General features: G+C 38.5%; 1 protein-coding gene across 1 annotated transcript; it reads right to left on the bottom strand.

Annotated features, from left to right (window-relative positions):
• Positions 1 to 2046: 2046 nt before the first annotated feature.
• GNAT3 (G protein subunit alpha transducin 3) lies at positions 2047 to 27847 on the bottom strand. Its single transcript, XM_040062099.2, has 8 exons — positions 27730 to 27847; positions 20137 to 20179; positions 16013 to 16154; positions 12444 to 12601; positions 8473 to 8601; positions 4294 to 4423; positions 3945 to 4098; positions 2047 to 3265 (listed from the first exon to the last, which is right to left on the bottom strand). Exons 1-8 carry the CDS (start codon positions 27845 to 27847, stop codon positions 3075 to 3077), a joined length of 1065 nt encoding a protein of 354 aa, XP_039918033.1. The 3' UTR covers positions 2047 to 3074.

Below are 27847 nucleotides of genomic sequence, written 5' to 3'. Positions count from 1 at the left end.
AGCCCGTTCACCATAATCCTCCTCACCCATCACTTTTTGGCTCTTCCAGGGAACTCAGGCCTAGTTCAGGTTGCTGCAGGGTCAGGCTTCAGTGCTGGTTGTCAGTGCAGGTTTGGCACTGCTGACCACAGGCGGGTGTCTGAATCCAGAAACCCAGCAACTCCTCAAGGTACATTTAGAAACATTTAATGACCTTAAAGGATTAGCCAGGATTGAGAAAAAAGTGATCCTGCTTGCTGTCTGGAATAACTCAGCCCAAGCAGGTGCAGGTGACCTGGATTTCACCTCACGCAGTGAGAGCTGCCCCCCTTGGGCCCTTTCCCCGCCCTCTGTGTGTGTCTGCAGGAAGAAGGGTGAGACTGCTCTCCTGGGCACGGCTTGGCTGCTGTTCCTGCCTGGCCTGGGGCTGCGGCTGGCAGCAGCAGCCCCTGGAACAGGATGATTTGGGATACAGGCACAGGGTGAGATGCCTGCACTGCTGCACACAGCACGGGGAGCGACACCCATCCCAGCCGAGCTCCCCGTGCTGTCACCGGGACATGAAGCTCCTGACGGGCCTGCAGGAGATCCCCAGCAGCCCCACCTGTGCTGGGCCCCCAGCTTGTCCCTCAGTGCCCTGGGGTCCTGGTGACACTGCCTGCGGCCTCTTCTCTCGGAGCAGCACGAGCTGAAAGCTCACTCCTGTCACTGGGCACGCTTAGGCCTCCCAAACTTCCTCCACATGAGCTGAAACCCAATCCAAGCAGTCTTACCTGTGTGAGCTTTCAGGCTGTGGGGTGAAGCCTGTTTGGCTTCTCAGGCATCGGCTTGAGGAATATGTTTCAGATATGTTTACTCATGGATTTTTTTTCTTAAAGAAAAAATGGCTTTATTATGCCATCAGGGCGTCAGGAATTAATGTTGATGTCACCATAGTTCAAATTTTTCATTTCAAATTAAATTTATTGCTGGAAACGAATCCAGAATCCTTACCACTGGAAATCTATTACTTTCAATATAAACAAGAAATTAATCAAGTGAAGCACTACGAATGAGGCAGCAGCAGAAATCCAGGCAATGCAAAATTTATTTTGGCTCTTCACTCCCGCTCCTTTTGGGAGACCTGCACACCCTGATGGCCCTGCTCACGCAGACAGCTTGAAGGATGCTGCTGTTCAGTGGCCAAGTTCCCCATTCTAATTAAATTAACCAGAACACAGAGAGTCTGTGGTGAAAATTAAGTTGAAATGTATTAAAAACAAACAAACAAACAAACAACAACAACAACAAAAAGAAACCCCCAAAAACCAAAGGCATAAAGAAACCACTCATCAATGATTCTATTTTAAAAGTAAGTGTTATTTCAAGGCCAAATTTCAAATTTCAGTTGAATATTTTTGGAACTCTTGTCATGCTCTAACTTCAGCTAGCAAATAAGAACCACACAGCCGCTTGCTCACACACACCCCAACACCTGCAGTGGGATGGGAAAGAAAATGAGAAAAAGGCAAAGTCTGTGGGTTGATATTAGAACAGTTTAATAACCGAAAAAAAGTAAAACATAATAACAACAATAGTAACAATAATAATAGTAAGGAGAATGAAAAAGAGAGAGAGAGGAATAAAATCTAAGAAAACCAGGGGATGCTCGATGCAGCTGCTCACTACTTGCTAGCCTGTTCTCAGTCTGTTCCTGAGCAGTGATCAAACCTCCTGGCCAACCACCCCCAGTTTCTTCACTGGGCAGGATGTTCTGTGTTATGGAATATTCCTCTGGCCAGTTCAGGTCAGTTGTCCTTGTCATGCATGGATCCTGTGGCATCTCTCACTGGCAGAACATGAGATGTTGAAAAGTCCTTGATGTAGGGTCAGCACTACTGAGCAACCACTAAACCAACAATGTGCTATCATTATTCTTACCCTAAATGCAAGACTCAGCACTGTGACAGCTACTAGGAAGAGCATTAACTCAATCCCAGCTGAAACCAGGACAGAGTCCCATTCTATTTTAAATAGTCAACTATTTCCTGTAGTTAGTCACAATAAATCAACAGGAGTTAAGGGAGAGCAGTTCTGCATTAGCAGGATTTTTGTGTAGAGAAAGGTGCTCTGTGCCAAAGTCCCAAGGATGTGTTTTTGCCATGAGGACTGGTGGGTTTACATCTGCTCTGCAGTGGTAGAAGTTACTGCTGCCATTTCTGTTGAGTAGCAGGATTATTAATTGCATTTTAAGAAAGTGTTGTATTTAATTCTAAACCCAAAAATATTTCAATTTGCCTTTGTGGCTTTTGCAGAAACTGACAGTCATTATATTTTTTTTTCCTCCTTAGGGATTTACAAAACTTGCCTCCATCTTACAGTGTTTAATTTTTCTCAAACTGGGAATTTTGTCAGTTTCGTGTGTGTGCAGTTTTTATGCATATGTCCCTCAGCTCTTCTGACAGAACAGTATAATTCAACATTCAGATTTGCACTGCTCTTCACCATACACCATCGAAGTCTGGGGGGGTTGCTTTTGTTGAATGAATGACATGTCACTTTCAGTTGTTTATGTAGCACAAATAAAAACAGAACGTGAAATATGTATTGATACTGTTTAAAGCTAGAGTTTTCTTTAGGCCCCAATTGTAAATAAGTCAGTTCTCTGATATATTATCTTTTTTCATCCTGTGACTAGAAGACACAGGATACTGAGGTGTCCCCTGTTTCCTGAGAAGTGCTGATTGCCTGGTCTAGTGGAAGATGTGGCCGCCTATGGCACGGGGATTGGAACTAGATGATCCTGAAGGTCTTGTCCAAACCAAAGAATTCTATGATTCTATATTTCTATGATATTGATTTAAATAGGAATGTGACTTTGATTCCAGTAGGATTTATCAGCAGCTGTCATCTTGAAAAGTTTTTTTTAATCTTATGATATCTGGAAGGTCTGTGTTGGTCTGCAATGCTTAGGCTGTATCCAACACTTCAGCTGATGCTAATGGGTGCCTAATTGATATTGTTTCTTACCTAGAGGAATTTTTTTTTTTGTTTCAGTCAGCACATCAGATGAAGAGAGGAAAGTGGACTGAAGATCTGAGCAACAGAATGAATGGTTAGAAAAGCCCACAGTCTTTCAGATTTTCTTTGATTATTATGTCTGTGACTGCATCAAAAACAAATTTGACATTCTGTGTGTCTGTGGCACAGGTCAAGTGACAATATATCTCTTTATCTTGTTTCCTTATGTTCAAGTCTAGAAATTGTTTCTTGATGTAATTTGCAGCATCTTCAAATGTGTTTTCTCCTAGTGGAAAGAAAAGTAAAAACAAAAGAAGACTGGTATGCCCTCATAACTGCAAAGAAACAAGAAACAATGTTTTCTAACTTTTTTTTTCTTTGCTTTCTATTTGCATTAACTTCATGCATTAGGTATGAAAATTTTCTATCTAAACTGGTTTTTCTTTGGAAATTTCTGACACAGCCTTATATATTCTCTTGCATCAACTGGGAACATCTGGTGGTTTTTAATTTCCACTAGACACTACTATGACATACAAAAAGAGACAGACTTCCCTTATGGAATGAGTTCTTCAAATAGGGACAAAAATCTTGGATTTGGTTGTGGTGTGTGTGTGAGTGATAAGATACTGACTTGTACTGAAATATTGGCTGAGTCCATCACAGCACCCTTCAGCCATCTGAAACTGTTAGATTGCTCAGCTTTCCTCTACCAACAATGGACAGAAATAAGCATCTCCAGGGAGAGAAATGAACCCACCCAAGGATAAACATGGTGAGTTGGTGAGATGAGTGGAATTCTGACTGTGTCAGTCTCTTACCATTCTTTCATGAGAAGATGCTTAGATAAGAGGCTTAATATTTAAAGGCTAATATGTAGGTGACACGAATCAAAGTCTCAGTCTCTAACGCATGGCCTACACCAAACATCTGAACGTGTTTTTCCCTGAACACCCCAGACTTACCATTATACTCAGGAAAGCAGATATTAAGGTGAACTTTTGTTATTTTCTCTTGAAAGAGGTCTTTTTTGTTCAGGAACAGCACAATGGAAGTGGCTGCAAAGCACTTATGGTTGCAGATGCTGTTGAACAGATGAAGGCTTTCATGCATTCTGTTCTGTTGAGGTGCAAGAGATAAACATGAGACTGACAAATCTCATCTCCATATGTCAGTTTTACTGCAACGCCCTATACTGGAAAGAACCAATAGAGTGCAATAGCCTTTAAATGGTTATCAGAGAATGAGAATGTACCATCAGAGTGTACATTAAAACTTAGGAGCAAAAAGAGCTGTTTGTCTGTTCTGACTCACCACTTCTTTATCTTCCACCAGAACCATGTCATAGGCACTGAGTGCAGCACAGAATATGATGCAAGTAACTCCTTCAAAGCAGTGAATCCACTTTTTTCTCTCTGATCGTTGTCCACCCACATCAAACATCCTTTGCAGAAAAAAAATAATCTATGTACAGTGTAAGGCACCAATAAGGATGCAGTCATGCTTTTAATGCACAGAGTTCAAATGGAGATGAATGACAAAAATCCAGCTTTTCCAAATATTGGTCTGTTCGTACCCAAACAGGTCGAGGAGTGCTGTGTGTTGTTACTCACGGCTTTGTAGTGGGTATAAAACGAAATAAAGAGGTTTAAATACCTGCCTGTATGATTAATGCTTGGAACTTTCATGTGGCACTTTGTGCTGAAGAAGTGGGGCTCAGTGTGGGACTAAGACTTACAGACCAGGATTTGTTTAGGGCAGAGTTCTGAGACATTGATAGAAGACCCTCAAATTCAGTGTCATTTACTAGGTCATGGTTTTGCTTGCAGTGAACAGACATGCTGACCAAAAAGACATACGTCTGAAGGCCAGTCACACACTGACGCCTGGTTGTGCATGGATAGAGGTTGCCATCTGCTCACTGCCCTGGAGTGATCACTGAGCTTGCCACATAACCCACATCACACCTTTGGAGGGTCTCTTCCTTATCCATCTCATTCATTAGCTTTTCTTGAGCAGCAGCTCCTGGAGAGCAGGAATCCCTTCCTTTGCACAGCAGGAATTGTAGGGCTGTCCTTCCCTGCAATAATTTCCTTACACCTTCTCCAGGAATTGCTTTGGGTAGTGTCATATGAACTCTCTATGGGATCCAAAGCCAGCTGGGCATACCTAGCTAGGACCTAGTAAGGACCCTTAGCCCCGGCTTCCAAAATCCCCAATCATATTTGCAGTTCATCAGTGATAAGGGCTAGGGCTTTCTTTTCACTTCTTTTCCTGAAACAAAAGGTGCCAAATGTGAAAATTTTTCAAGTGCCTTAGAAAACAGGGAAAACATAAAAAAATCAAATTTATCTTGCCCTAAGGTTTTCTGTTTCCTAGCCCATGTGTGTTTTTTTCCCTGGGCTGCCTGCTGTTGAACTTAATACTGTAAAACCTAATCCCCTGTTGGATTACCCCTTCCTTCAAGAATATGCATTAGATCTCTGGATCCTGCAGTATCTGAAAATTAAACACAACTCAATATAGCAATGAATATATTGGGATTCAGTAAGAAACAGTCATGTCAGTAGTAAACAGAGCAAGAATAATTTGTTACTGACACTTTTTTTTTTGCAGTATCTTAATCTTTTTTTTCCTTCACCATCAGCAGTGCATGTTAAAAAAGGATGTTAAAAATGGAGTTTTTTCATCCTTAGAAAAAAATTAAACCCTTTACAATGCTCCTAATGAACTGTTTCTGCACCTGAGGAGTAATCGATTTTTTTTTTCTCCCCCCCCCGGTACATTTCATCTTTTTTTTAATTGGATATCTATAAAAGTGAATTATTTTGGAAATCGGGAAATTGTTTTAGAGCAAGATTTTGACAACAGTAATGAGATTCTTCCAAGCATATCTTCACTGAGTTCAGAAGGTCTACTGAAGAGTGAGGTCAGCATAAATAAAGTATCTTGACTTTTGTCTCTGATTAATACTCAAAAGTCACTAAAAATTACATGCTTTTCTTGATTTGTGGTGTATAACTCTGAAATCAGGGTTATGGCAGGAAAAAAATTAAAAAGCTTCAAAATTTAATCTTCAGGAAAGTTTTGTTTCAGTATACATAATCATGTGAAGCAGTATTCACTTCCTGTGAGCTTTTAGCATATGGCTCTTCGAATATTCATGAGAAGTCAGTTAAAAAGGACAAGACCAAGGCCAGAGGCAATGCTTATGGAGATTTTTTGTTGTACTAACCTTAGTTTGCTTCTCTCTTCTCAGCCCAGAACTTAACACACACACATGTAAAACCAAAGTCCCTCCATAAGTGGTAGAAAATGAGGTGATCTTATTTTACCAAGATGGTCAAAGTTCGTCTAGAAATCACTATATTTTCCCACCACGCACAATGGCTCTTGAGAAACTTAGCTGCAGATACAGAATTAGCTATATACTCATTCAATGGTACACACAGAGAAGCCTGAGGATTAAAATAAAGCTTTCCTGACTTCAGTCAAACTCTTCCTAGCACACCAATAGAAAGGAACCTAGAAGAGGAACTATGAAGATCAGACCTCCCTTGAAAAACATTTAAATATGTTCGGAGGTCTAAGTCAACATTAGTGAAATAAATTGAAGAGCACACGGATGCTCAATTGCACTAAACCAGCAAAGTAACCACTAAGCAAGGAGCGAATAAAAATCAATGCTTTCTGTGCAACTGCAATTCAGTTCCCTGGAGCAGCCCCGGGATTTAGATGTTTACTGCAGATACAAAATGTTTTCTGTCTCATTCAGTTCAGTAAATGAGGCATCTGTTAGTGGGTTTTTTGTATCCATGTATGGTTTGTGACCTGAAGCCCCATCAGTACATCAGCCAAACCTCACTACGAATGTGCAAGTCTTCCTCTCTTTATAGATGTTTTTATGGTACTTATCAAACCTGGTACAGAGACATCAGGATCCTCCAGGTGTTTTGCATTGCTATGGCAATGCAAAGTAGCAGTACCTAGCTTGTTAACATGGATTTATAATTGTTCTGCACCACTTTAGCAGCTCAAGCCCCTCAGACTCCTTTGTGGTGATTTTACCTAATATTACTCAACTGCCTGAAACCCCCCATGAATTTACTCACATAACACTACTGTGATGCACAGCAGAGAGGGTAAAAACAATGGGGTTTGTGCTTGTGGTGGCACTGAGGGCCTTCCTCCTTTTTGCAGACCCTCAGGTAACTAAATTCCCAGTTGTGCTGCATTTCAGCTAGACCCAAACACCAATGCTGATATTCTCATATCAGGACTGATAGCATCTGTGTCAATGATGATTTCCCTCTGGTGGTTTCTTTCTCCTCCCTGAATTTATTTCTTACATGAGCTATGATTGTAACTGAAGGCATTCAGATTTCCAGTGTACAAAGCTGTCTGGAAATATGTCAATCCGAGAAAAAGCAGATGATGTCTCTGACATTGCATTGTAGCATTTGTGGGCATCTCATGAATTTTCATGAGTGAACAGAATACTGATAGATGATAACAATTTATTTGTGAGACATCTACTTCAGGTTCTTGTTTTGTATGTGCAATATCTGTTGTGTTAAAGCATCTGTGTGGTAGCATAGACGGTTTGGGAAATGCTTAATTGGCACATGAGGAGAAAGAAGCCAAATGAAAAGTGTAAAAGTTATAATCTTCATGCTTTATAAATCTGTCTGTCTCTACAGGCAGTTACTCGTCTAGACTGCATTCCTCAATATGCACCCTAGCCTTTAAATTAAGAATTAAATGGATTTCAGTCCACAGAGAAAAGTATTATAGAACTCTGAAATAATAATAATTCATTCAATTCCATATTCATGTTCAATTAGATGTTTTTAATTGGTTCACCAAGCATAACTAGATCTTGAATGCCTGAAAGTGTAAAACAATTCAGTCAAATTTCTCAAAGACTTTTTTTTTTTTTTTCTTTTTCCTTTTTTTTCTGAACAGTTTGGTTTTCATCTTAAATGAGCATGAAGACATGCTTGGTAACACTGAAATTTCCCATGGGAGAGATTTTGTTTGTTTGTTTTGTTTTTATAAACTGTAGTGCATTCTAGTGTTAAAAGCAGTTATTTCCATTCTCAAAAGAAGAGTGAAAGGTTGAGAGTGTGTGCAAATTGGTAGACATCAATTTTTTTGTGTGTGTTCTTAAGGACATTTAAGTACACAAATTTTGTAAATGTCACAATTATTCAAAAGGCAGAATATAACTGAATTTTTTTAGACATTTACATACATAAAAATGTCTCTTTAGAACCCAGTATTTGTGATCCGCTTATAATGGTCCACTTTATGCTCAAAGTTAGAGTACTGATAATAAAATATCTTGCTTTTTCAGCTGTGTAAAAATGTTCAATAAGACTGGATTCAGTGATATCACCATGATAACATCTGTGTTATAATAAGTCAATACCTGTGAAAAAAATACCTAAGAAAGATAAACCCCAAGAAGACTGTACAATATGGCTTTCATACCTGAAGTTTAAGTCCTTGAAAGAAAACTGTGTCTCTATAATCCCAGTTGTCTGCACCCGGGAGTGCAGGACATCTTGCTCAGTAGGGACGTAGTCTGGTGTTGCCAGCCTGTCCAAATCGTTGAGGTAACTAAGGAGAGTAAGAAAGAAATGGTGGTCGGTGAATTCAAAAAGTGAAGCGTCCGTATTCACCCCACACTGATCCACTTTTAAATATGTTATGTAAATTACACATTTAAATACAATATTTTTGGTTTTTATACAACTGAGTTCCACAATTCAGAGACTTTTTTTTTTTTTCCCCTTGTATATTGAAGTGTAATTCAGTTGCACATAATAAACACTTTTCTGAGAATTGCAGCTAAGGAAAATCTTTATTTTCCTTGGGGATGCCTGAAAACCACCTTGTCAGCAAATGGGTTTTGGGCATTTTCTCTCAGCAAGTGGGAAATGTTACCTCCGGTGAAGAACCACAAGAATCCTGCAGAAGCAGATTCGTAAGGAATCACTCAGCTTGTTAAACTGGTTGCAACAGTATTTTCCCTCCTAAATGAAAGGGAGGGCATAATATTTTGGAGAAATTCACTTTCAAGGGCTGTTTTTCCTTTAGACCTCTCTATTTACAACAAGAAGGTACATGGTGATTTTTAAAAATCTTCAATGAAGCTGAGGATCCCCTGGGTTAGTGTTCTGATGAGCCCTTGAAAAACTGTATCTGTTTTTACTTCTGGTATACAGAGATAAATTATATCTGCATTATATGAGAACCCAAACCAGATCTTTGGAAGGTTGTTTTTGTCCAACACTTCTATCTCTTCTAGGGGCAGACAGCTTTCTTTAAATGTCTGGGCAGAGCCTCTGAGTGCCACTGGCTTGTCTGGGGTTCTGTGCAGAGGGGTTATGAGTTGACAAAAAGAAAAAAAAAAGGTCATGCCTGAGTAACTTCCTGCATTTTAGTTACTAATATTCAAATAAAGACCAAAGCCAAAAGCACACAAAGAAACCACCCAATAGCTGAAACACATCCAGGGTCCAATATGCTGAAGCATATTCAGTTGGCACCTTCCTATTTGTAGCCTCGTGGCTCTGACAAACAAAACACTGTGTCTCTAATGTTTATTAGGCTCCATGCCTTCTTTTTCCTCTCTACACTAAGTCTGCCCAGCAGGAAGTTCTGCTGCTCAGTTTAACCAGAATCTTCCAAAAGGAATCCCACAGATCATCATCCTTGTGCACAGTATTTAACAGATCTGTAAGTTCAGAAAAAAATTTAAAAAATAGGATAAAATGAAATGAAGTAAAATAAAATAAAAATGTAAAAAGACAGGGTCTTGAGTAGTTCCACATAGTGTTTGGAAGTGGGATTACCTTATTTTAAGTTGAATAAACTGTACCCAGTCTGCAATGGGTTTTGAACCTGATCTGAGTAATTTAATGTTTTCCCAGCATTTGAGGCCAGGAAACAGTGGGTTGGGGAAAGAAAGAAAGAAAGATAGAAAAAAAAAAAAAAGCAATATAGATCTGTTTCTCTGAGTAGGGCCTGAGGCAAACACATCTCAGATCACCTTTGTGGAAGGCAGAAACAGAAGATGTTTTGTTATTTATAAAGCATGTAAGCACTAAAATAGACACTTGAATATGAAATGAAGTTCTCATAGTTCTTAGCCACAAATGTCTAAATTCAATTCAACACAGCCAATTGTAATTGCATAAAAAATTAGACCAAGTCAATTATCTCATTAAAGGAGCAGGAGGCAATTTCAGGCTCTTCCCAGCGCCGTAGGCAGTTCCAAGGGGAGACTGCAGACCATCTCTCCACTGGGAAAGGAGGGAATGGAAATTGGTAGGTCAGTAAATGCTGATCTTTCCTTGGCTTGGATGAGGTGACAGGACTCCTACCCTGAGATGAAAATGATTGCATTAGCAAGATGCACCATCTACTACTGGTAGCTGTAAAATGACAGTACAGTCACAATTTATAATCGCAATCTTGCCCTTTCGTACTCATCACTCCATTTTAAAACAGAATATGTTCCAGTTCTAAGGGAGAAATTCCAGCCAAATTTGACAAAGAAGGATTTTTTTTCTATTATTCAGAAGATGTCTTTTTTGTTTTTCAATTAAAACACATAAAGGAAAAGCGGTGATCAAACTTCATTGGCATGAATTAATAATGAAAAAAGTCAGAGGAGATAACCTCAGAAAGTTAGAGTTTACATAGTATTAATCAATATTCTTTGTAAGAGCTGATTTGAAGGCACTGAGGAACAGGGGTTTGAGTAAAAGAAATTGAACTGCAGCATTAGATGGTTGATTGACTGTAGCTGACTCTGAACGGATCATTAGAAGCCCAGCAGCAAGGACAAATATTGAGTTGATTTTAATGGTTCAGAGCCAAAGGCTAGAATTTTAGAAGCGTCACGTACCAAAAGATGAAGACAGAGAAGCAGGATTTTCAAGAAATTATCAGAAATGTTCAAGCAGATGAAAAACATATCACTGTAGTTGTTTTTAATGTAAGTCTAGAAAAAAAAATTATAACCACAGACACAATCTATATTAATCTCCTAAAATACTGAAAGCTATTGCAAGTTAAAACAGGACACAAACAATAACACTGATAGGGAACTGATTTAGGTTCTTCTATCTTCTTGGTAGACAACAAAACCTAATTTGCCAGGCAGAGTGTACACAAAAGAGTATTAACTGGCAAACAGGGCTAATTTATTTATTTATTTATTTTAATTTAAGAGGTAGTTTTCCATTTACTTATTATGACTAGCTTGTTATGGGCTTTTAGTGGGAATGGCAGTGGAACCTGTCAGAAGGGATACGTTAGAAAAAAATTACTCTGTACCATTTTATAAAAATACAGCACAGCTATAAAATAATGTCAAATCAGGCACAAATCAACATAGGCAATATTTTCTTTGTTTAGGACCCTTGCAAAAGGTCTTCATTCTTGTTTGGAAGATTTAAAGAGATAAACAATTTTTAATATTTTCTCTGCATATTTCATGCACTATATCTACAATTATTGCACCATGGATGCCTTCAGGTGGCCTCCTGAAGTCCAACATTGTTTGGAAATAAGAAAGCCATGTCTTTCTTTTCCTACCTGGTAGAAGGGACACCCAACACCTTGGAAGGTTTCACCCTGCAGGTGCCCTCAGCCTGCAGGAGGAGCTCCAGGAGTGGAGGAACCTCAGCAGATGGACCTTGGCTGGAACAAACCTCTGCCCCAGGTCTGGAGTCAGACCTGAGAACTCTCAAAAAACTCTCACCAAGTGACACCTCCCTTCATGGCCCTGTATGAGCTGAGAAGGCAGCCAAGCAGGGCTGGAGCCAGCAAGAACATCTGCAGAAGCAGCCAAGCCAGGGACTCCTGAAAAGTCTGGAGTCACAACTACATCTGAAGTAGATGTGCCCCAGCTGCACGGCGATCCTCGGTGGGGTTGGGCTTGAGCAGCCCCAATCAGCCCCCTGCTCTTGTGTCTCCCAGGGCTCAGAAAGGGAACTGGGGCTGTCAGGCTGGAGCTGCAGCACCTCTGGTTCAGCGGAGGTGGTAATGACCTGGGAAACACCTGTCCATGCAGCCGGGTTAGTTTAGAGGAAAGTTTTTATCATTTCCTCCGGGCTTATATTTAACATCTTACTAGATATACCAAATATCACTCAAGGTAAAACCTAAGCCATTTCAAGTCACCTTTTCCATCTTAGAAATACTCAGAGGGAGAATACACTTTTTTTTTTTTTTTTTTTTTTTTTTTAACCTTTGAAACAAACTCACAGAAACAAATTGTTTCTGAAACCTTGTTTTCACTTGTTTCCTCCAGTTAAACACTTCTGATATATTATAAACCCTAGCAGCCCCCTCATTTTTTCAGGTGAATGATTTTCACAGGCTGTCCTGCGTGGGGGGCAGATGTTGTTGCAGCAGCATCCAGCTGTTCAGCAGCGGGTGTCACCTACTATGCTGCCGAGTCGCTGAGCTGGTACTCTGCTGCCCTGGCAAAGCAGGTCTGCGTCCCACCGTCGTGCCACAGCTGCTTGATGAGCCCAACCAGCTCAGAAGACATGCTGCCATCCTCCAGAGTTGTTGCCATGGCACACAGCTTCCTTTCGTCTTCCTAAAGAGAAATGTCAGTCAATATTGTGCAAGCGCTCTGTGCCCCTTCACCTCCTTGAAGATGTGCTTGGTTTATAATGAGTTGCAAGGGCAAAATTTCTCATTTTCTCTGGTTTTTGACAGCTTGCTGTACTGTCTTGTGCATGTAAACATCCTTTTACAAGCTCACTTCCCATTAGGTAGTGCCAAGGTTAGGGTGAAATTGTGATATACACAGTTTTCATCTTTTTATTGTTCATGAGGGCTCATCTTGCCATAAGCATTCACAAATATTCCAGCTTAGATAGAAGGCTTTCATATTAAGAGAGAATAATAGGGTATCAAAAATTAAATTAAAAAGGACAATTAAAGTTCAAATATATTATAACTATATCAATGCAGAAGTCTATATCTAAAGGTGTTTTTGAATGTATTTATAAGAAAAAAATTTCTAACTTTAGACCCCAGTAAGAAATGTGACAAAGTGAATATAACTAGTGAATGCATTAACCATATGTGGGGAAGAAGAATCCTGTACAGAATAAAATCCCAAATATTTAAATATATTATCTGTAATTTCTTCCTTTTGTAGACAAACAAAAAATAATTTAAATAATCTATTTCATTAAAAATATTTCTTTTCAGTAATTAACAGCTTAGGAATTTACTGTAAATAAAGAGAATAATTAAAATAGTAATTTGATACCCTGCTACAACAAGGGGTAATTATAAAACATAATTCCTTCCTAGTCGTAGAAGTAGACAACTGAAGTGACTTGCAGTCAATAGTTGCAAAAGTAAAAATGGATTCTGACAGACACTGTTTTGGCAGGGATTATGTTTTATTCAAAACCAGGAATCATCTCCCCAAAATTTTTAACAAATTTATTTTAGGAATATGCTATATTTTTTATGTCTCAAGAGGAGCTGCAGTTTAAGGAAACTTTGTAAAAGTCAGAGACAGATCAAAAATTAAACACTGCATTTTTCTTCTGAAAGAGAAATTGAGTAGGCATGGAGAAAAAAAAAAAAAAAAAAAAACAAACAAAAATGGGTGAAATAACCACTAGAAATTTGCCTTCACTGGAATGAGGGAGGAAGACAGAAGGATAATTGTCCTTCTACATCAAACAGCACCAGCTCCATCTACACCCCCATGCCCTCCTGCAGTGCTGGGATCAGCAGAAGCCAGTCACGCTCTCTCCTGTGTGCCCTGCATTTGTCTCCACGGCGCGCGCTTGTTCAGCTGCAAGATAAGAGTTAGAATGTTCTCTGCTTCAAGATATGGCATATCGCGGAGTGATTACAGCTATCTACCTACTAGGCTGGATTTGTAGGCTGAATGGCCTACAGTGAGAAGACTTGGGCTCAGATTATCTCATTGTAGAGGGTAAATGTTCATTGATTATTATGCAAAAGGGTGGATTTTGGTGCTTACATAACAAAGATAGCAGCAGATTGAACTTATCACAAACCTGATTTGTACAAATTTTTTGTTTCCCTCTGGCACTTACAAAGACTTCAGATGATTTTCATACTAAAAATAGTCTGGAATGATTTAGAAAGATTTAGAAACTTTAGAAAGAAAAAACTTACTTCACACCCCAGAACAGTGGTTCTTTAAATTAAGTGCTAAGGCCTTTTCTGTACCAGTAAGATGTATCTGCAGACAGACCTGGAACATGGATAAGCACATTGCTTTTGGGACTTGGATAAACCCAGTCCTTGAACTAGATGACTTTGAGCGCTAAATCTGGACCAGAACTCAAAGCAAGAACAAAGTCCAGCTAAAATCAAAGCTTATATCAAAACATCTCAAGCTTATCTATGGCTTATGATTTTATGGGAAATGTAAGCTAAGTTTTTGGAGGTTTTTGGAAGAAAAGGCACTGTTTAGTGACAATTCAAATAAATGTAACCAAAATTTCTATTTTTTTTCTAAAAATCACATCCAGGTTGCTCTTCTGTCATTCTGGGGAAAAAGAAAACAGGCACTGCAAACATTCTATACAGCTCTATTCAACTGTGTTCCTAGAGGTCTATTCTGCAATGCCAGCAAGAGTGAGCTGACTGTGCTATAAATGATAAACTTAAAAAAGCTCTATTTTCTGCATTTGGTTATATATAATGTTAAGAAATTGACTGGGCTATTTAACAAGTTCTCTGTGCTGTGAAGTCCCTTGAAAAGGTTGTCTAAGAAACTTGCATAGAGCGAGCCCATACAGATGTCTCAGAAAATTTGTCAGGGTTGAGAAAAGAGACTGAAATACTGGGGCACAGGGAGAACATATCTCAGTAACAGGTGGCAGAATCTGCACCACGTAGTGGGTATCATGGGCTGAGCCATGATATGGCTCTTTATGCAGTACAGCACATTAACATTGTCCTGTTTTCTGGGTGTTTATTTTGGGACCTGTTACATTTGTTTGAACATCTTGCATTCGTGGAAAATATTTAATTTCTGTTTTGTCAAATGACTGTGAATCTAAGTAACCTCTGAAGATTTTGTTTATCATTTTTTAGGTCAAAGTACCACGTCATTATAATGAAATGTAGACTTCTGGAACAAGTAAAGCTCTTTCAGATAAGCAGATGTTATTCTTTCCAAGATAAACCTCTAGGGATTAGGCAGAATTTGCCAAAACTGGAATAAACTGATATTCTGTTAGACATTTGAGAAATTCTCAGCAAGATCTGAATTGCAGTCTAACAGACTAAATCATTGCATGGAAAATAAAATTTTTTTTCCTTTATTTCTGCCCTTGAAAATTCAGCGTGATTGACAGAAGATAACAGATCTTCTTCTTGTGGCCTTGCCTCCATGTGCCGTGCAGAGGATTGTTGACTGTGTCAGAATGTTGGACTCCACTTGTCTGCCAGTGTGCCAGTCCTGCACCCACACAACAGAGAGGTCTCTGCTCCAGGAGCAATGACAGACTGAAATGCTCCCAGTAGGTCTACATAACCTTTCCTTACATGGCTGAACCCCAAGGTTTGGTCATAAAAGGGATATATTTTTTACATTTCCCAATAGCAATAAATAAGTGACTAAGCAGCTAAGAAAAGATTCTGGTTTGTTTTGTTGGTGGTGTTTTTTTTGTTTTGTTTTGTTTTGTTTTGTTTTGTTTTGGTTTGGTTTGGTTTGGTTTGGTTTTGTTTTTTTGTTTTGTTTTGTTTTTTTAATGTCTTTGCAACTTGAACATTTCTTTTGTAACATTCAAAATGGGAGTTTATGCAAAGGTTAGACCTCAGACATCAGTTTTAAGAAAACAAAGATAAGTAGGGAGTTATTCAAGTTATACCATTCAAATGGTATTCAGTTTCCACTGTCATAAACACCATATCCTCTTTTTTCCTACTAGTCTCTATTATTATATTACAAAAAACCCAAAAGTTTCAATGCCTATTTCAATAGAAAGGGTGTCATACTCACAATTCTAGCAGGGTTTTCATAACTGATTCCTAACTTAGTCATTGCCTTCACAATAGCCAGAATAGACTGCACTGCGTTACTGTAAACAATAGGTCTGAACTCCACACGTTCCTCATAGGTGAAACCATCTTTATGGATGATCCTGGTGAAAAAAAAAAGAACAACAAAAGGTTTTTGGGATAAATTTAAGGAAAAAAAAAAAGAGAAAAAAAAAAGAAAAAGAAAGTAATGAAAAGTTAGATCAGGTACTTTTGTGGTCAGTGTGAGAAGGACCTGAATTAATTTGGCCCTTGGAAAGCATTTTTCAATGGTCAATCTGCCTATTCTGCTTGAACAGGAAAACAGCAGTTTCTGTCTATGTGAGGTTAATTGTCTGCAGCCAGTCTGAGTGAAATGATGCTGATTGTTCCCCTTACAGGTTAATCTAAATCAAGGTATGAGTCTAGAACAGGAGCCAGGCCCATCCCTGGAGATACAGGACAAGATGCATTGCTGTACTTAGATCCCAAATGTTTTAGTGTTGGAAACTCCAATACTGTCATGAGCTGGTTTTGTTTTTTCAGTCATTCTGATTTTTATCCAGAATCTTACCTAGATAAAAATATTACTGGGGAAAATGTTTCAACAATGGGAGGCACTTATCAAGAAAACAAACAAAAAAAATTTCTTTGTGCATCAGCTACAGTTTCTAGTTATAGCAAAGTTTTATTATCTCCAGGCTTTGGAGACTTATATTTTACTCCAGAGGGTAAAGAGCCTTAGTAATCAATTTCAGTAATCTAATTCTGACAGAGGAATTAGAATTTCATTATCCTCCTTGACTGGAGAATGGCATGTGGTTAAAGTTCTCCAAATCGGAGTGATTATATCATGTCTTAGAGACATCTTTTTCCACGAGTTGTGAAAAAGGATGAAATCTTCACCCACTTTGGCCTGGTGTGCTCTCAATGAGCAGACACCAAACTGCTCTGGCTACTGGAACCAAGGCTCTATTCTTCCTCACCTCAGCTGGTCAGAGATGAAGGCTATTAAGTACAGAATTTCTGGGCTTTGGGGTTTGGTGTTTTATCCCATCTTGCCTGAGATACACTCTGGAGAGGGCTACCTAAGTGGCCAAATCAACCCTGTCAGAAAATAATTCACTCACATACACACACAAAACCCAGATGACAACTGATGTGTCTTAACATCTCTCTGATTTATAGATGTCAGAGAACTCAAAAGTTGCATTCCTATGCCTGTAGGAATAGCACCTGTAGGAAAAAAAAGGCTCCCTAAAATGTTTTCCCGATCGCTTCTAGATCAGGCAACTCTATGAACTCTCTTTTGAAGTTTGGTTTTGGTTTTTTCTTTGAATGCTGTTTTCATCATGAATTCAAATGAATTCTGCAAGATTCAAAGGCGTCCTATTGAACTTGGGAGAAAGAAAAAAGAGGAGCTCATGGAGCGGAGACACCTCCCCCCATCCTTATGGATGCAGTCTTCTGAGGCTTTTATTCACAAAAACAGGGCTTCTCATCAGATAGGTGGCTTTGATTCAGTCTCAACAGGCATGATGAGTTACCAAATGTTTTGCTTCTTGCTTTTCATTCACTGAAACACTTGTAGAAGCTTCATACTGCTAAATAAGAGCACAGCATAGAGATACACAACTTGGTTTTAAAAAAGCTGGATCGCACATTGGAAATCATGCAGTTAGAAACACAGAGATCCAGAGATTTTTTTTTCTTTTTAGTAAATTTCATAACCATCCTCATCTTTTTTATGCTGCAAGGGCCTTGCAGCATATCTATATTTTAACTATCAGAAGATTTCCCGTAGTGCTTTTAACTATCAGAATATATTCTGTAATCCTTAGGATACCATTTTGATTAAGATTGAAAAAAATGGTATTTATTAATTAGAAAATTATGTTATTAGTAATAAAATTACTATGATTTTGCTGGAAACTGATTTTTTCAGCAAAATTATTTCTTTTTTAAGCAGCTGTCAGTGTTCTTTAGAAAATTTTATGCTTACTTGAAAAATATTAACCAATATTGGGGGTTTTAACTGAGAAAAAAATCCCTTTAAAAATCCTTGGTTATGACAGAAAAATTACATTTTATATGAAAAAACCCCACATTTTTTGTGACTTTTTCGTGTAAAATAATTCATATTTGTGATCAATTTGACAGCTTATAAATGCACAAGTCTTTAAATGTAACGCTCAGCTTTGCAGTGTTCTCCCCTTCCTCCATGCTGTTAAAGCTTATCAGCCTTCTTAAAGTGCTCAGTTCAGAGGAGCATCTTTAATCTGCTCCTGCCTGCAGAAGCTTTGAGCACAATGCACCTCAATGGTTTGCTGAATAGGGAGGGTCTCCTGAATGGAACTCAAACCAGAAATAAATTTATCTACTATTTAACTGCAAAAAACCAAAAAAAAATATTAGCTAAGTATTTCATGGATGGTTCTGAACTTGTTTTATTACAAAATGAGTTGCTTAAATAATAGAAATTTGTTCTTACAACATGATAATGTTTTAGTTAACACTTTAAAATGCATTGGTGAAGATAATAAATAGCTAGGGGTACTTAAGTTCATATTAACATTACTTATTTAATGAAGAAGTTGCTTGAATTTACACAGGAAGAGATTGGTGCTTACAAATTGGGACCAAACCTAAACAGCTGCAATCCCTGTGTAATTTTTTTCTGTATTTTGACAGGTTTAGAAATCAAAGGCTAGACACAAGAACAATATTTTGTCAGGTTGCAGAGTAAAGGAGGACATTTGCCATTAGTCTAAGTATGGTCCCTTGAACTTTGGTGGATTACTACTTTAAATTAGATACATAATTAACATTTTGGTTACCTTTAAAAGAAAAACGTGTATGAATTTAGTTGTAATATGTTTTACTATGTATGAAAATACTGTCAAACTAAATTGTAAGTCAGTACACACAAGTAGAGAGATTTGACCTTAATCTGAAGCCAAGGGAAGTGAAATCCCTGACTGCAATCTGTGAGGCACCTTATGCACTTTGAACAAAAAACTACAAGTATTCTTGCAGTGCATTTATGATGTACTCACAATACCTCTGTAACCAGATAGTCAGTCCAAATTCAAACAGGGTTTTTTGCATATGAACTTGTACAGCCTGGTTTTTTTTTCCAGATTGATTATTGTATGAACACTATTTGTGCTGACAATTTTCTTACTAAAAGCAATTCTTACATCAGTCACTACCCATGGTATTGTGGGTAACAGCTGCTCACTGTGCAGGCTGGTGGCTAAATATGTTCTCCCCTGGCCCGTGGGAGACCTTTTTAACCTCGGCAAGAACTTTGGAGACCAAGAAAGATCTTTAGAGGCCAATTTGGGGGAAAAACCCCAATGAAATAACAACAACAAAACCCACCAAAATAACCCCACCCACCAAAAAGTGCCCAGGAAGAGCTCCCTCTCTGTTCTATGGTACAGTGTGTATATTTTGATATTTGCTCTTGAAATACAGTGAAATCAATTGAAAATAATAAGGGAGATTATTCACACCAAGTGTAATTAAACTCTGGAACTACTTGCTGTAGAATGCTGTGGATGTTGTTAGTTTGCAACAAAAGATCTGGGGGTAGACATGAATTAACTGAAGGCTACTCTAGAGACAGAGTTCAGGATGGTTCCCAGGCCACAGCTCATCAGATGCTTCCAGGACATCCAGCACAAGTGTGTTGGCTTGGCTGGTCTGATGATCTTCTGCAAACATCCTCCACTGGCATCTGCTGGAGATGGGGTCTGCCAGGTGGATCAGCCATCTCTGCTGGTGTCACATTCACACAGTCACATTCCCAGTGCAGTACCTCCCACCAAAGCCACGGAAGCAGATTTCCTGGTCTCCATGCATGGGCCCAGTGCGTGATTTGGTCATTCAGATTTGACTACCACTCCACCTGTGTGTCAGACACTTGGTGATTTTCTTTATAGTGTATTTGAATGGAAACTTGTTTTGAATAATGTTTCTTTGCATTTTATTCAAATAAGTATAAACATTGTAATAACACAGTTATAAGCTATCCTAATAAGCTAGACAGCTTATACTACACATACCAAATTCAACAGCTGATATGCATATCCAGATACTTACTTCATTTGCTTTACAATAGTGCTCTTTCCTGACTCTCCAGCACCTGCAGAAGGGGAATGTTGAGAAGATATGATTGATAGATGAATAAGAAGCAAGTATTAAAAATAACTCTCTGGAACACAGAATTTTTTATCCATGAAGAGAAGTACAAATTTCTTAGTTTCTCTTTGTACTAAGTATAAACCCTCCCTAATGTCCATTTGGATTTGAAAAGAACAAAGTCTGGGTAAAAGTATTAATACTGAAAGGGAAAGGAACACTTGAATAGAAGTGAATATTTAGTCAATTAAAGAAAAACATATAATTTTTAATTAACAAGTAAATAAAATATAGATATTTGATTTAATCTCTGGCAGATGGGCAGAAAAACATAAACAAAGTACAGCCTCTGATAGTATCCTATTTATTACCTGATTTGTAGCTGCTCTTTTGATGTGTATTATGACCTTTTGTAAGCCAAGTGAGCCAGCTCCATGCCCTTTAGCCAGCTTCCAAGAGCAACTGGAAAACCAGAGTGTAAAGACTGACATGTGGTCTAGCTCATGATGCAAAGGCAGCACGTGAGCAAAAGTCTTGACACTGCTTTTTTGTCACTTCCTCTGCCGTGAAGTATTGTGGCTGGAAGTGGGAAACCTGCAGAGCAGTGCACCTGTTCCACCTTGGGAATGATTCTGAAGGAACCCCACAGCTGCTGAGGAGGTGCAGACATTTGCTTACACAGCCAGTTGAAGAACTAGGGCATAGGTTTGGCCAGATTATGTACTACAAATCTGCCCTCTTATCTCATGGAAATTGAGTAATCACAATGCAAAGTGTCTCCATTTCAAATCAACATGAGTGACTATCACCTTCGGTCAATGAGAGTGACGAGGGCTGGCAAGAGCTGCCAAAAAAGAGATGGGTTTTGAGAGCACCTAAAGAGAGGATTTAACTTTGTGAATCCATGGGACAGGAGTCATAGAATCAGAGAATATGCTGGTCCTCACAAGATGCCCCAAGAATCACACCATGTGCCCAAGAGCATTGTCCAAACACTTGAACTCTGCAGGTTTGGTGCCAAGACCACTTCCCTGAGGAGCATGTTCTAGTGCCCAGACACCTTCTGGGTAAAGAACCATTTCCCAATATCCATCCTAAACCTCCCCTGACACAACCTCATGCTCTTTCTTCGAGTCCTGCCTCTAATCTTGAAGTGTCTAGTACTTGACCCTCCGTTTCCCGTCATGAGGATGTTGAAGATTGCAATGAGATCTCTCCTCAGTCTCCTCTTCTCCAGGCTGAACGGATCTCAACTGCTCACCATAACAATTCCCCTCCTGACCCTTCACCATTCTCCTGCCCCTCCTTTGGACACTCTCTAGTAACTTAATGCATTTTTATATTCTGCTGCCAAAAACTGCACCCAGGACTCAAGGTGACAAATATTCATCATATTTTTAGGAAACTAAACTATTCATTACCTGAATTTGTTCTCTCTTTCCTGTCTGCTCATGCTGGGCCTGATACCGCCAGGACAGGGCTGGCTCTCCTGGCTGCCAGCGCACTGCTGGCTCATGTTCAGCTTTCCACTGACCAGGAGCCCAGGTCCCTTTCCCCAGCACTGCTCTCCAGCCTCTCATTCCCCAGTCTATCTGTACATCCAGGGCTGCCCCATCCCATGTGTGGAATCCAGCACTTTCCCTGGTTGAACTTCATATGGTTGGTGATTCCCCATCTCTCTGATTTGCTGAGATCTCTCTGCAGGGCCTCTCTGCCCAGGAGGGAATTGACAGCTCATCCAAAGTTAGGTTTGTTGAGAAACTTCCTTAGTATTCTTCTAGTCCTGCAGCCAAGTCATTTAAGAGGATGCTGAAAAGAAGCAGGCTGAGGATGGAGCCCAGTGGAAGCCCATCAGTGACAGGTCCCCAGCCTGGTGTCCCCACATTCACTGTAACCTCTGTGCCTGACCCGTGAGCCCATTGCTCATCCTCTGTGTAACTGGGTTATCCAGCTCTGAGCTGGATGTATTTTTATCCAGCAGGATCCTTTGAGAGAAAGTATCAAAAGCTCTGCTGAAGTACTAAAAGAGTCATCACTGTTTTTCTCTTTGTAGATGGTATGGTGTCAAATACTACTGAAAAACCAAAACCTGAGGCCTAGTTTTTTTTAATCAAGGATTTCTCAGTAAATGGAACAAACTGATTACAGACTTTTCTAACACATTCTGTAAAGGGAACAGTATTCAAATGACAGGGATTAATTTACTCAAATGAATCACAAAAGACAGCAAACCATACTCAAAGCATTTTCTGCGAACAATGGTAGAAAGTGCGAGAGAAAAACAAGCTCATGCAAAATGGGCTGATGCTGCCATCTGCCATAGTTTGGAAAAAATGCAAATTTGTTGTAGATCATTTATTATCCTTTCAGTAACCTTCTTACCAGTGAAGAACTTGGTAAAGCCCTGTCAGCAAGGGGCTGACAAAAGTGTTTGTTACACTTTTTGTAGGGAAGAGAAGAGGCTGTACTGAGAATTCGTACATTCACCTCATGGAAAAATTCCAGGAAACATAATATAGAAATTAACTTCTCTAATTAATAGAGAATAGTTAAAATAGAGTGAGAGGCATAATTTATATATTTTGGATGCATTTTTCTACCTCTGCTCATCTTTAATTTATGATCCAATAATGCTTTTATCTAAACAACAGATGACTTTCAGACTTTGGCTTCACCATTGAGTATCATCTTAGTTGTAGCAGCATTTTCACCCCAGGAAGTGGGTCAGGAATAATTTTCTTTGCACCTGTTTTTTTTTATTCCTTGCCTTAACCATGTAGCCTCCTCCTTTGGCCAGTCCCTGGTGTTGAATCCACTGCTGCAATGGATTTCTACTTGCAGAAGTAGTGGCAAAAGTGCATCACAAAAGATCTAGTGTGACTAGAGCTGAAGGCATCTTCTTCAAGCCCAGATTTTCTGAATCATAGACAAGAACTTAGGACAAACAGTCTTGTCCTGAAGCTCAGGAAGAACTTAATTAGTGTTTTGAAAAACTCTGTCTGCTGTGAAGATTTATAGCTCCACCTGACAGGTACTAGTGATAATAAGTCATCGCAATATTTTATCTTTTACATTTTGCATGTTTAAGATCTAGCTTAAATTTACTCTCATTTCTGTCTCTACTTCCTTGACATGGATAACTACACAGAAAATACTGGTACAAAAATCTCAGTCAATGCCTGAAACTCTGGCAGTGTTCCTGGGAGCTGAAAGATGTTCCCAGTGCCAGTAACATTGACATTGCTCCCCAGAGATCACCTCCACCATGCCACATTCACCTTCAGTGAGGTGCTGAACTCTGGCTGCCTGTAACCTGCATCTCTCCTTGCTTTGGGCATGCCAGAGCTGCATCCCACCATGTCTGAAGCCTCCCATAGTTCTGGGCATCCTGAGGAAGAATGGTCCTGCAGCAAGGCTGCAAAGGAGCTGTTCCCCAGCATCTTGACACAAATCTGCCTCCTGCTCTGGGAGTGATCAGCCTCTTCCCTGCAGGACACTATGGCATGTAGACAGAGCAGAAATAAAGAAAAATTGTGAGGGTCCTGAAACCCAGCGAGACTCTCACAAAATCAAGGGAAAACAGAACCCAGACCATTAGCTTTGATTTGATTTTTTTTTTAAATTTTTTTTTTTTTTTTTTTTCTATGCAGAATTTGTTAGAATAGTTGTGGAGAGTACAAGCTGTCAAAATTAGCATGTGCTGAGACATTGAAGAAGGTTCTTATATATTAAGGTGCTTTTCTGTCTCAGATAAAGGATTATTATCTCTTTACAGTTATTATCCTTGTGGAAGGAAAAGTTTAGTTTAGAAAATTTTTCAGAATTAAACATAAGGAAATAAAACCCCCCTGCTGAATAATTTGTTTAAAACCTGTCAGAAAATCCTCTGACAATGACATAAATCAGCAAAAAGCAGGAAAAGAAAATATTCAAATAAAATCAGAAAATGTTTCACACCCCTGCCTGAGCTTTGTGTGTGCCATTCAGAACTCTGGGTATTGTGAACAAGAATGGAAATCACATCTTCTTGGTCCTCTTACAAGACTCAACAAACTTAGTTTATGACAGAAAGAAACTTGAGAAAAATATTCTAAGATCAAACCCTCTTGAGAGAATAAAGTCCTTAAATACTGTCCCACCCTCCAAAAAGAAAAGCAGTGTATTCCCATCAATGGGTTATTGGGTTCTCTTTGTGCCCAAAGCTTATGTTTGCAGGTTAGGTGTTAATAATAGGAAGTTAAGCTTCAGTAGTACAGTAACTGATTCATTTAACTGGTGTTAACTATCCGTACTATAAATTTCTACATTCAGATTACCTACAAGGGGCTTCTTATAATCAGTGGAGAGAAATATTTGTTACAAAAATTAAACCAAACAGCTTCAATTTCTGTTCCCCTGAAGCAGATGGTTTAATTAAATTGTGTGAGTTGTGCCTCAAAAGGGAGTAAAGTGAGGATGGTCAGCCGGTCCTGTCGAGGGTGGTTTTGTCCTAACAGTGAAAACTGTAAATAGTGAGACATGGGGTAATACCTTGAAAATAAATAAGTTAAAATTTTAATGGTTGTTTAAACTGAATCTAAGTTCTTATTTCTGTGAAACATCATGTGAACCTCAGCTATTCTGGCTGTACTTTGCACAACTATAAATTGAAAGCTGGCATCCCCCAAAGCATGCAAACTACAGGTGACGTGGCAGGCCAGATACGGCCCTGATACAAAGGAAATAAAACTTTCACCTTGGAGTTTGTTCCAGACTCATAAAACAACCTGATCTTTTTGAAGTATAAATATGTAGAGACTGGGTTTGTGGACATGTTGGGGGATGGGATGGCTCTGACAGCATGGGAACACCTAGCATAGAGGACTTAACACTCTTGGCTCCTGGCCAGCTTGTGAGGAACGTCAGAAAGTGATGAAATGTCCCTCCTCCCCCAGCTTATATGCGCATACCCTATAAACTGTAAATCATCTCGACCAGATAGTGTGTCTGCCCGGGTCATAGAACTTGACATAAACGAACATGGTGCCTTTTCTCCTGAATGTAATTTATATTTTGTGTAAAGGGATCTACTAGAGGCTGTAGAAATACCACATTAGATTTTAAATAATCCTCTCGAAAAAGAGTCAGAATACACTGGTTTCTTTACATTTTATGTGTAAGGAAAAAAGTGATTACACTGAAAAGCTTATGATATGCATCTCATTTTTTGTTCTGAGTATTTTCTACCAACCTGCCTATTGCAAAAAGAAATGATGACATCTGGTCTGAAGTATAAAGGCAACATAAAATCTGGCTGAACAGAAAGCTAGGACAAGGTAGGACTAGAATGGCTTGGATAGAGCTGCCCTTGATTTATGAAGCCTAAAATTTGTATAATTTCTGATATCACCTCAGAGGTGTGGAAAGATAACAGGTACAAATCTGAACATGGTAGATTTAATAATTTCCTATCTGGATATTTCACACAGCCCATAGAGAAGGCATCATATAGTGCCCCTTCTGCACATTGCTTCAACACCTCTGATTCCAGATGTTCCAGAGACACTTTCACTCTGGTGATGCAATAGGCTCCAGCTAAACAGTTTATTCACCTCTTATTTTTTTAAAAACAAGAAAATTTAAGGTGTTTTTTTTTTTTTTTTTTTTTTTTTTTTTTTTTTTTTTTTTTTTTTCCCCTCTCTTCAATATGTTTTTTATGAAGACTTTCTTATTCAGGAGAAAACAAACTTTCCAAAATATTACCCACTGAAAAATTTGAATTTTTATCATGTGTGACGTGAGTAAAAGAAGATAATGTAAAAATCTATAAAGTATTTCAGATCCAAACTGTCATCTTGTCTAACGAAAAGAGTGCCTGTGTAGCTAATGAAAATGAAAAATGTTCAAGGCAGAAATGAACAAAATAGAATTTTTTTCATGTAGCTTGCATTGAATTTCAAAATATTTTACTAGAAGTATCTCAAGGCTGATATTAATAGTGTAAGAAGAAGACTGATTATATACATTAAGAAACATTTAAAATCAAAGCCCTTAATACTAAATACATACATATGTTCTGTGGGGGGAATAATTTACTTGGTGTCCTCCTGTAAAACAGCCTTCAGTAGTACTGTAAGGGCATAAAAGCTTGAAGATAAAACTGCTTAACTTATAAATTCCTCTTCATCTGGAAAATTCCTCTTTATCCTATACATTCCTCTTAAAGGATTTCTTACTTTTTCCTCATGGATAAGGTTGGATAAGGCCAAAGACCTTATGTTGAATTAGATGGATCCTGGTTCTAACTCAGTGTCCCAATTACTTTTTGTAGCAACACCTATAAATTAATTTAAATTTATGGAATTTTAAATTAAAATATTGTTCTAGGGTTTTTTGACCAACTTAAGTTTTCCTCATTGGGAGCAATATTTTATATTACTGTGGCACAGAAAATCTTTGTATTCTTAACTGGACTGAAAATATTTGTAAGCCACAATCCAAATACTGATAATACATAAAGAGTATGAAACTGCTGCCTTCCTATTATTATTTGAGAAACCTGCATATTCTTCTCTTATTTATTTTTTGATTAATATTTTTTTTGATTTTTAACAGGTAGGTATAAATAGACCTTTTTCATAAGATACAAAACAACAGAGTTGATTTACATTATCTAAGGGATCTAATTTTGTCTGAATAAATGTCAGTTTAAAAGCATTTGCAAGAACTACAGTTACAAGAAAGGCAAAAAGAGGAACACTCCAATGATCAAAACCTACTTTTAGTTAATTGGGAGAAACCACTCTTAACTTCTACAAGAGGCTGTTAGAAGCAAAATATTAATATAATGGTGGTGTTAATGTGCTCGTGGATATTTCTTGTAAGCTGCACAGCACCATGGGAAAAAAAGACAAGAATAAAGCTGTATCAAGAAAAAAATGTCCTTTCTTTTTTGCCATTACAGTTTTTGTCTGCTAATAAATTGATCATAGTGGGGTTTAGAAGTAGTAGTTTGCAAGAATATTTATCTGCATTCATCTGAGTACTTTTCATTTCACTCTCCATTGTACATCCAAAAAAGCCATTCTAAATCACTTTCTGCTTCTTTAAAAAATGGAATGAAACACTTTTCAAGGTAAACAATATCAATATCTTGTGATACCTGTGGATTTTTTCTGTAACTGCTTATCTTACTTAATCTCCCTGCAAATGAACGCGTATAGAACCGTGAAAAAAAGAGATATGTGCTATGTTCTGTGTAAGTTTGTATAATAAAATTTATTCTAACAGCAAGTTTTCATTTCTCAAACATATTCAAAGTCAAATATTTAGAACATTTAAAATTGAATACATGCAGTGACACAGCCATTTCCAGCCTATTCCTTGTGACTTCATGAGTGGCCACAACCAGAAAATTTTTCAAAAATATTTCAAAAATTTTCAAACATATATTACAGAATTGTCTTCTTCAAATAGAATAGTGAGAGGTGAGAAATTCACTTTACTGAAATATAATTCCATAGAAAAGCAACCCCTCAGTGGAAAAACATTATGAGCAATTTTTATTCTATTTACCCAGCAGTAGTAGTTTGACTGTCCTGGCTTCCCTCTCTGCATCTTCCTGGAGTTTCTTTTCCAGTTCTCTGGATCTCCTGGCCGACTCCTTGCTCTCTGAACTGGCTCCACTGCCCAT

Source organism: Hirundo rustica, chromosome 4 (genome assembly GCF_015227805.2).
Source record: "Hirundo rustica isolate bHirRus1 chromosome 4, bHirRus1.pri.v3, whole genome shotgun sequence".
Taxonomy (NCBI): Eukaryota; Metazoa; Chordata; class Aves; order Passeriformes; family Hirundinidae; genus Hirundo; species Hirundo rustica.
Note: the sequence above shows the minus strand (reverse complement) of the source record. Positions and strands in the feature narration are given on the sequence as shown.

Excerpts from the sequence above, each read along its gene's own strand:
- GNAT3 (XM_040062099.2), bottom strand. The coding sequence starts at position 27,847 with ATGGGCAGTGGAGCCAGTTCAGAGAGCAAGGAGTCGGCCAGGAGATCC. Across the intron at positions 20,180-27,729 it reads AGTCAAACTACTACTGCTGG|GTGCTGGAGAGTCAGGAAAG; the intron begins GTAAATAGAATA and ends CCCCTTCTGCAG. Across the intron at positions 4,099-4,293 it reads TGGTGGAAGATAAAGAAGTG|AACAGAATGCATGAAAGCCT; the intron begins GTGAGTCAGAAC and ends GCACCTCAACAG.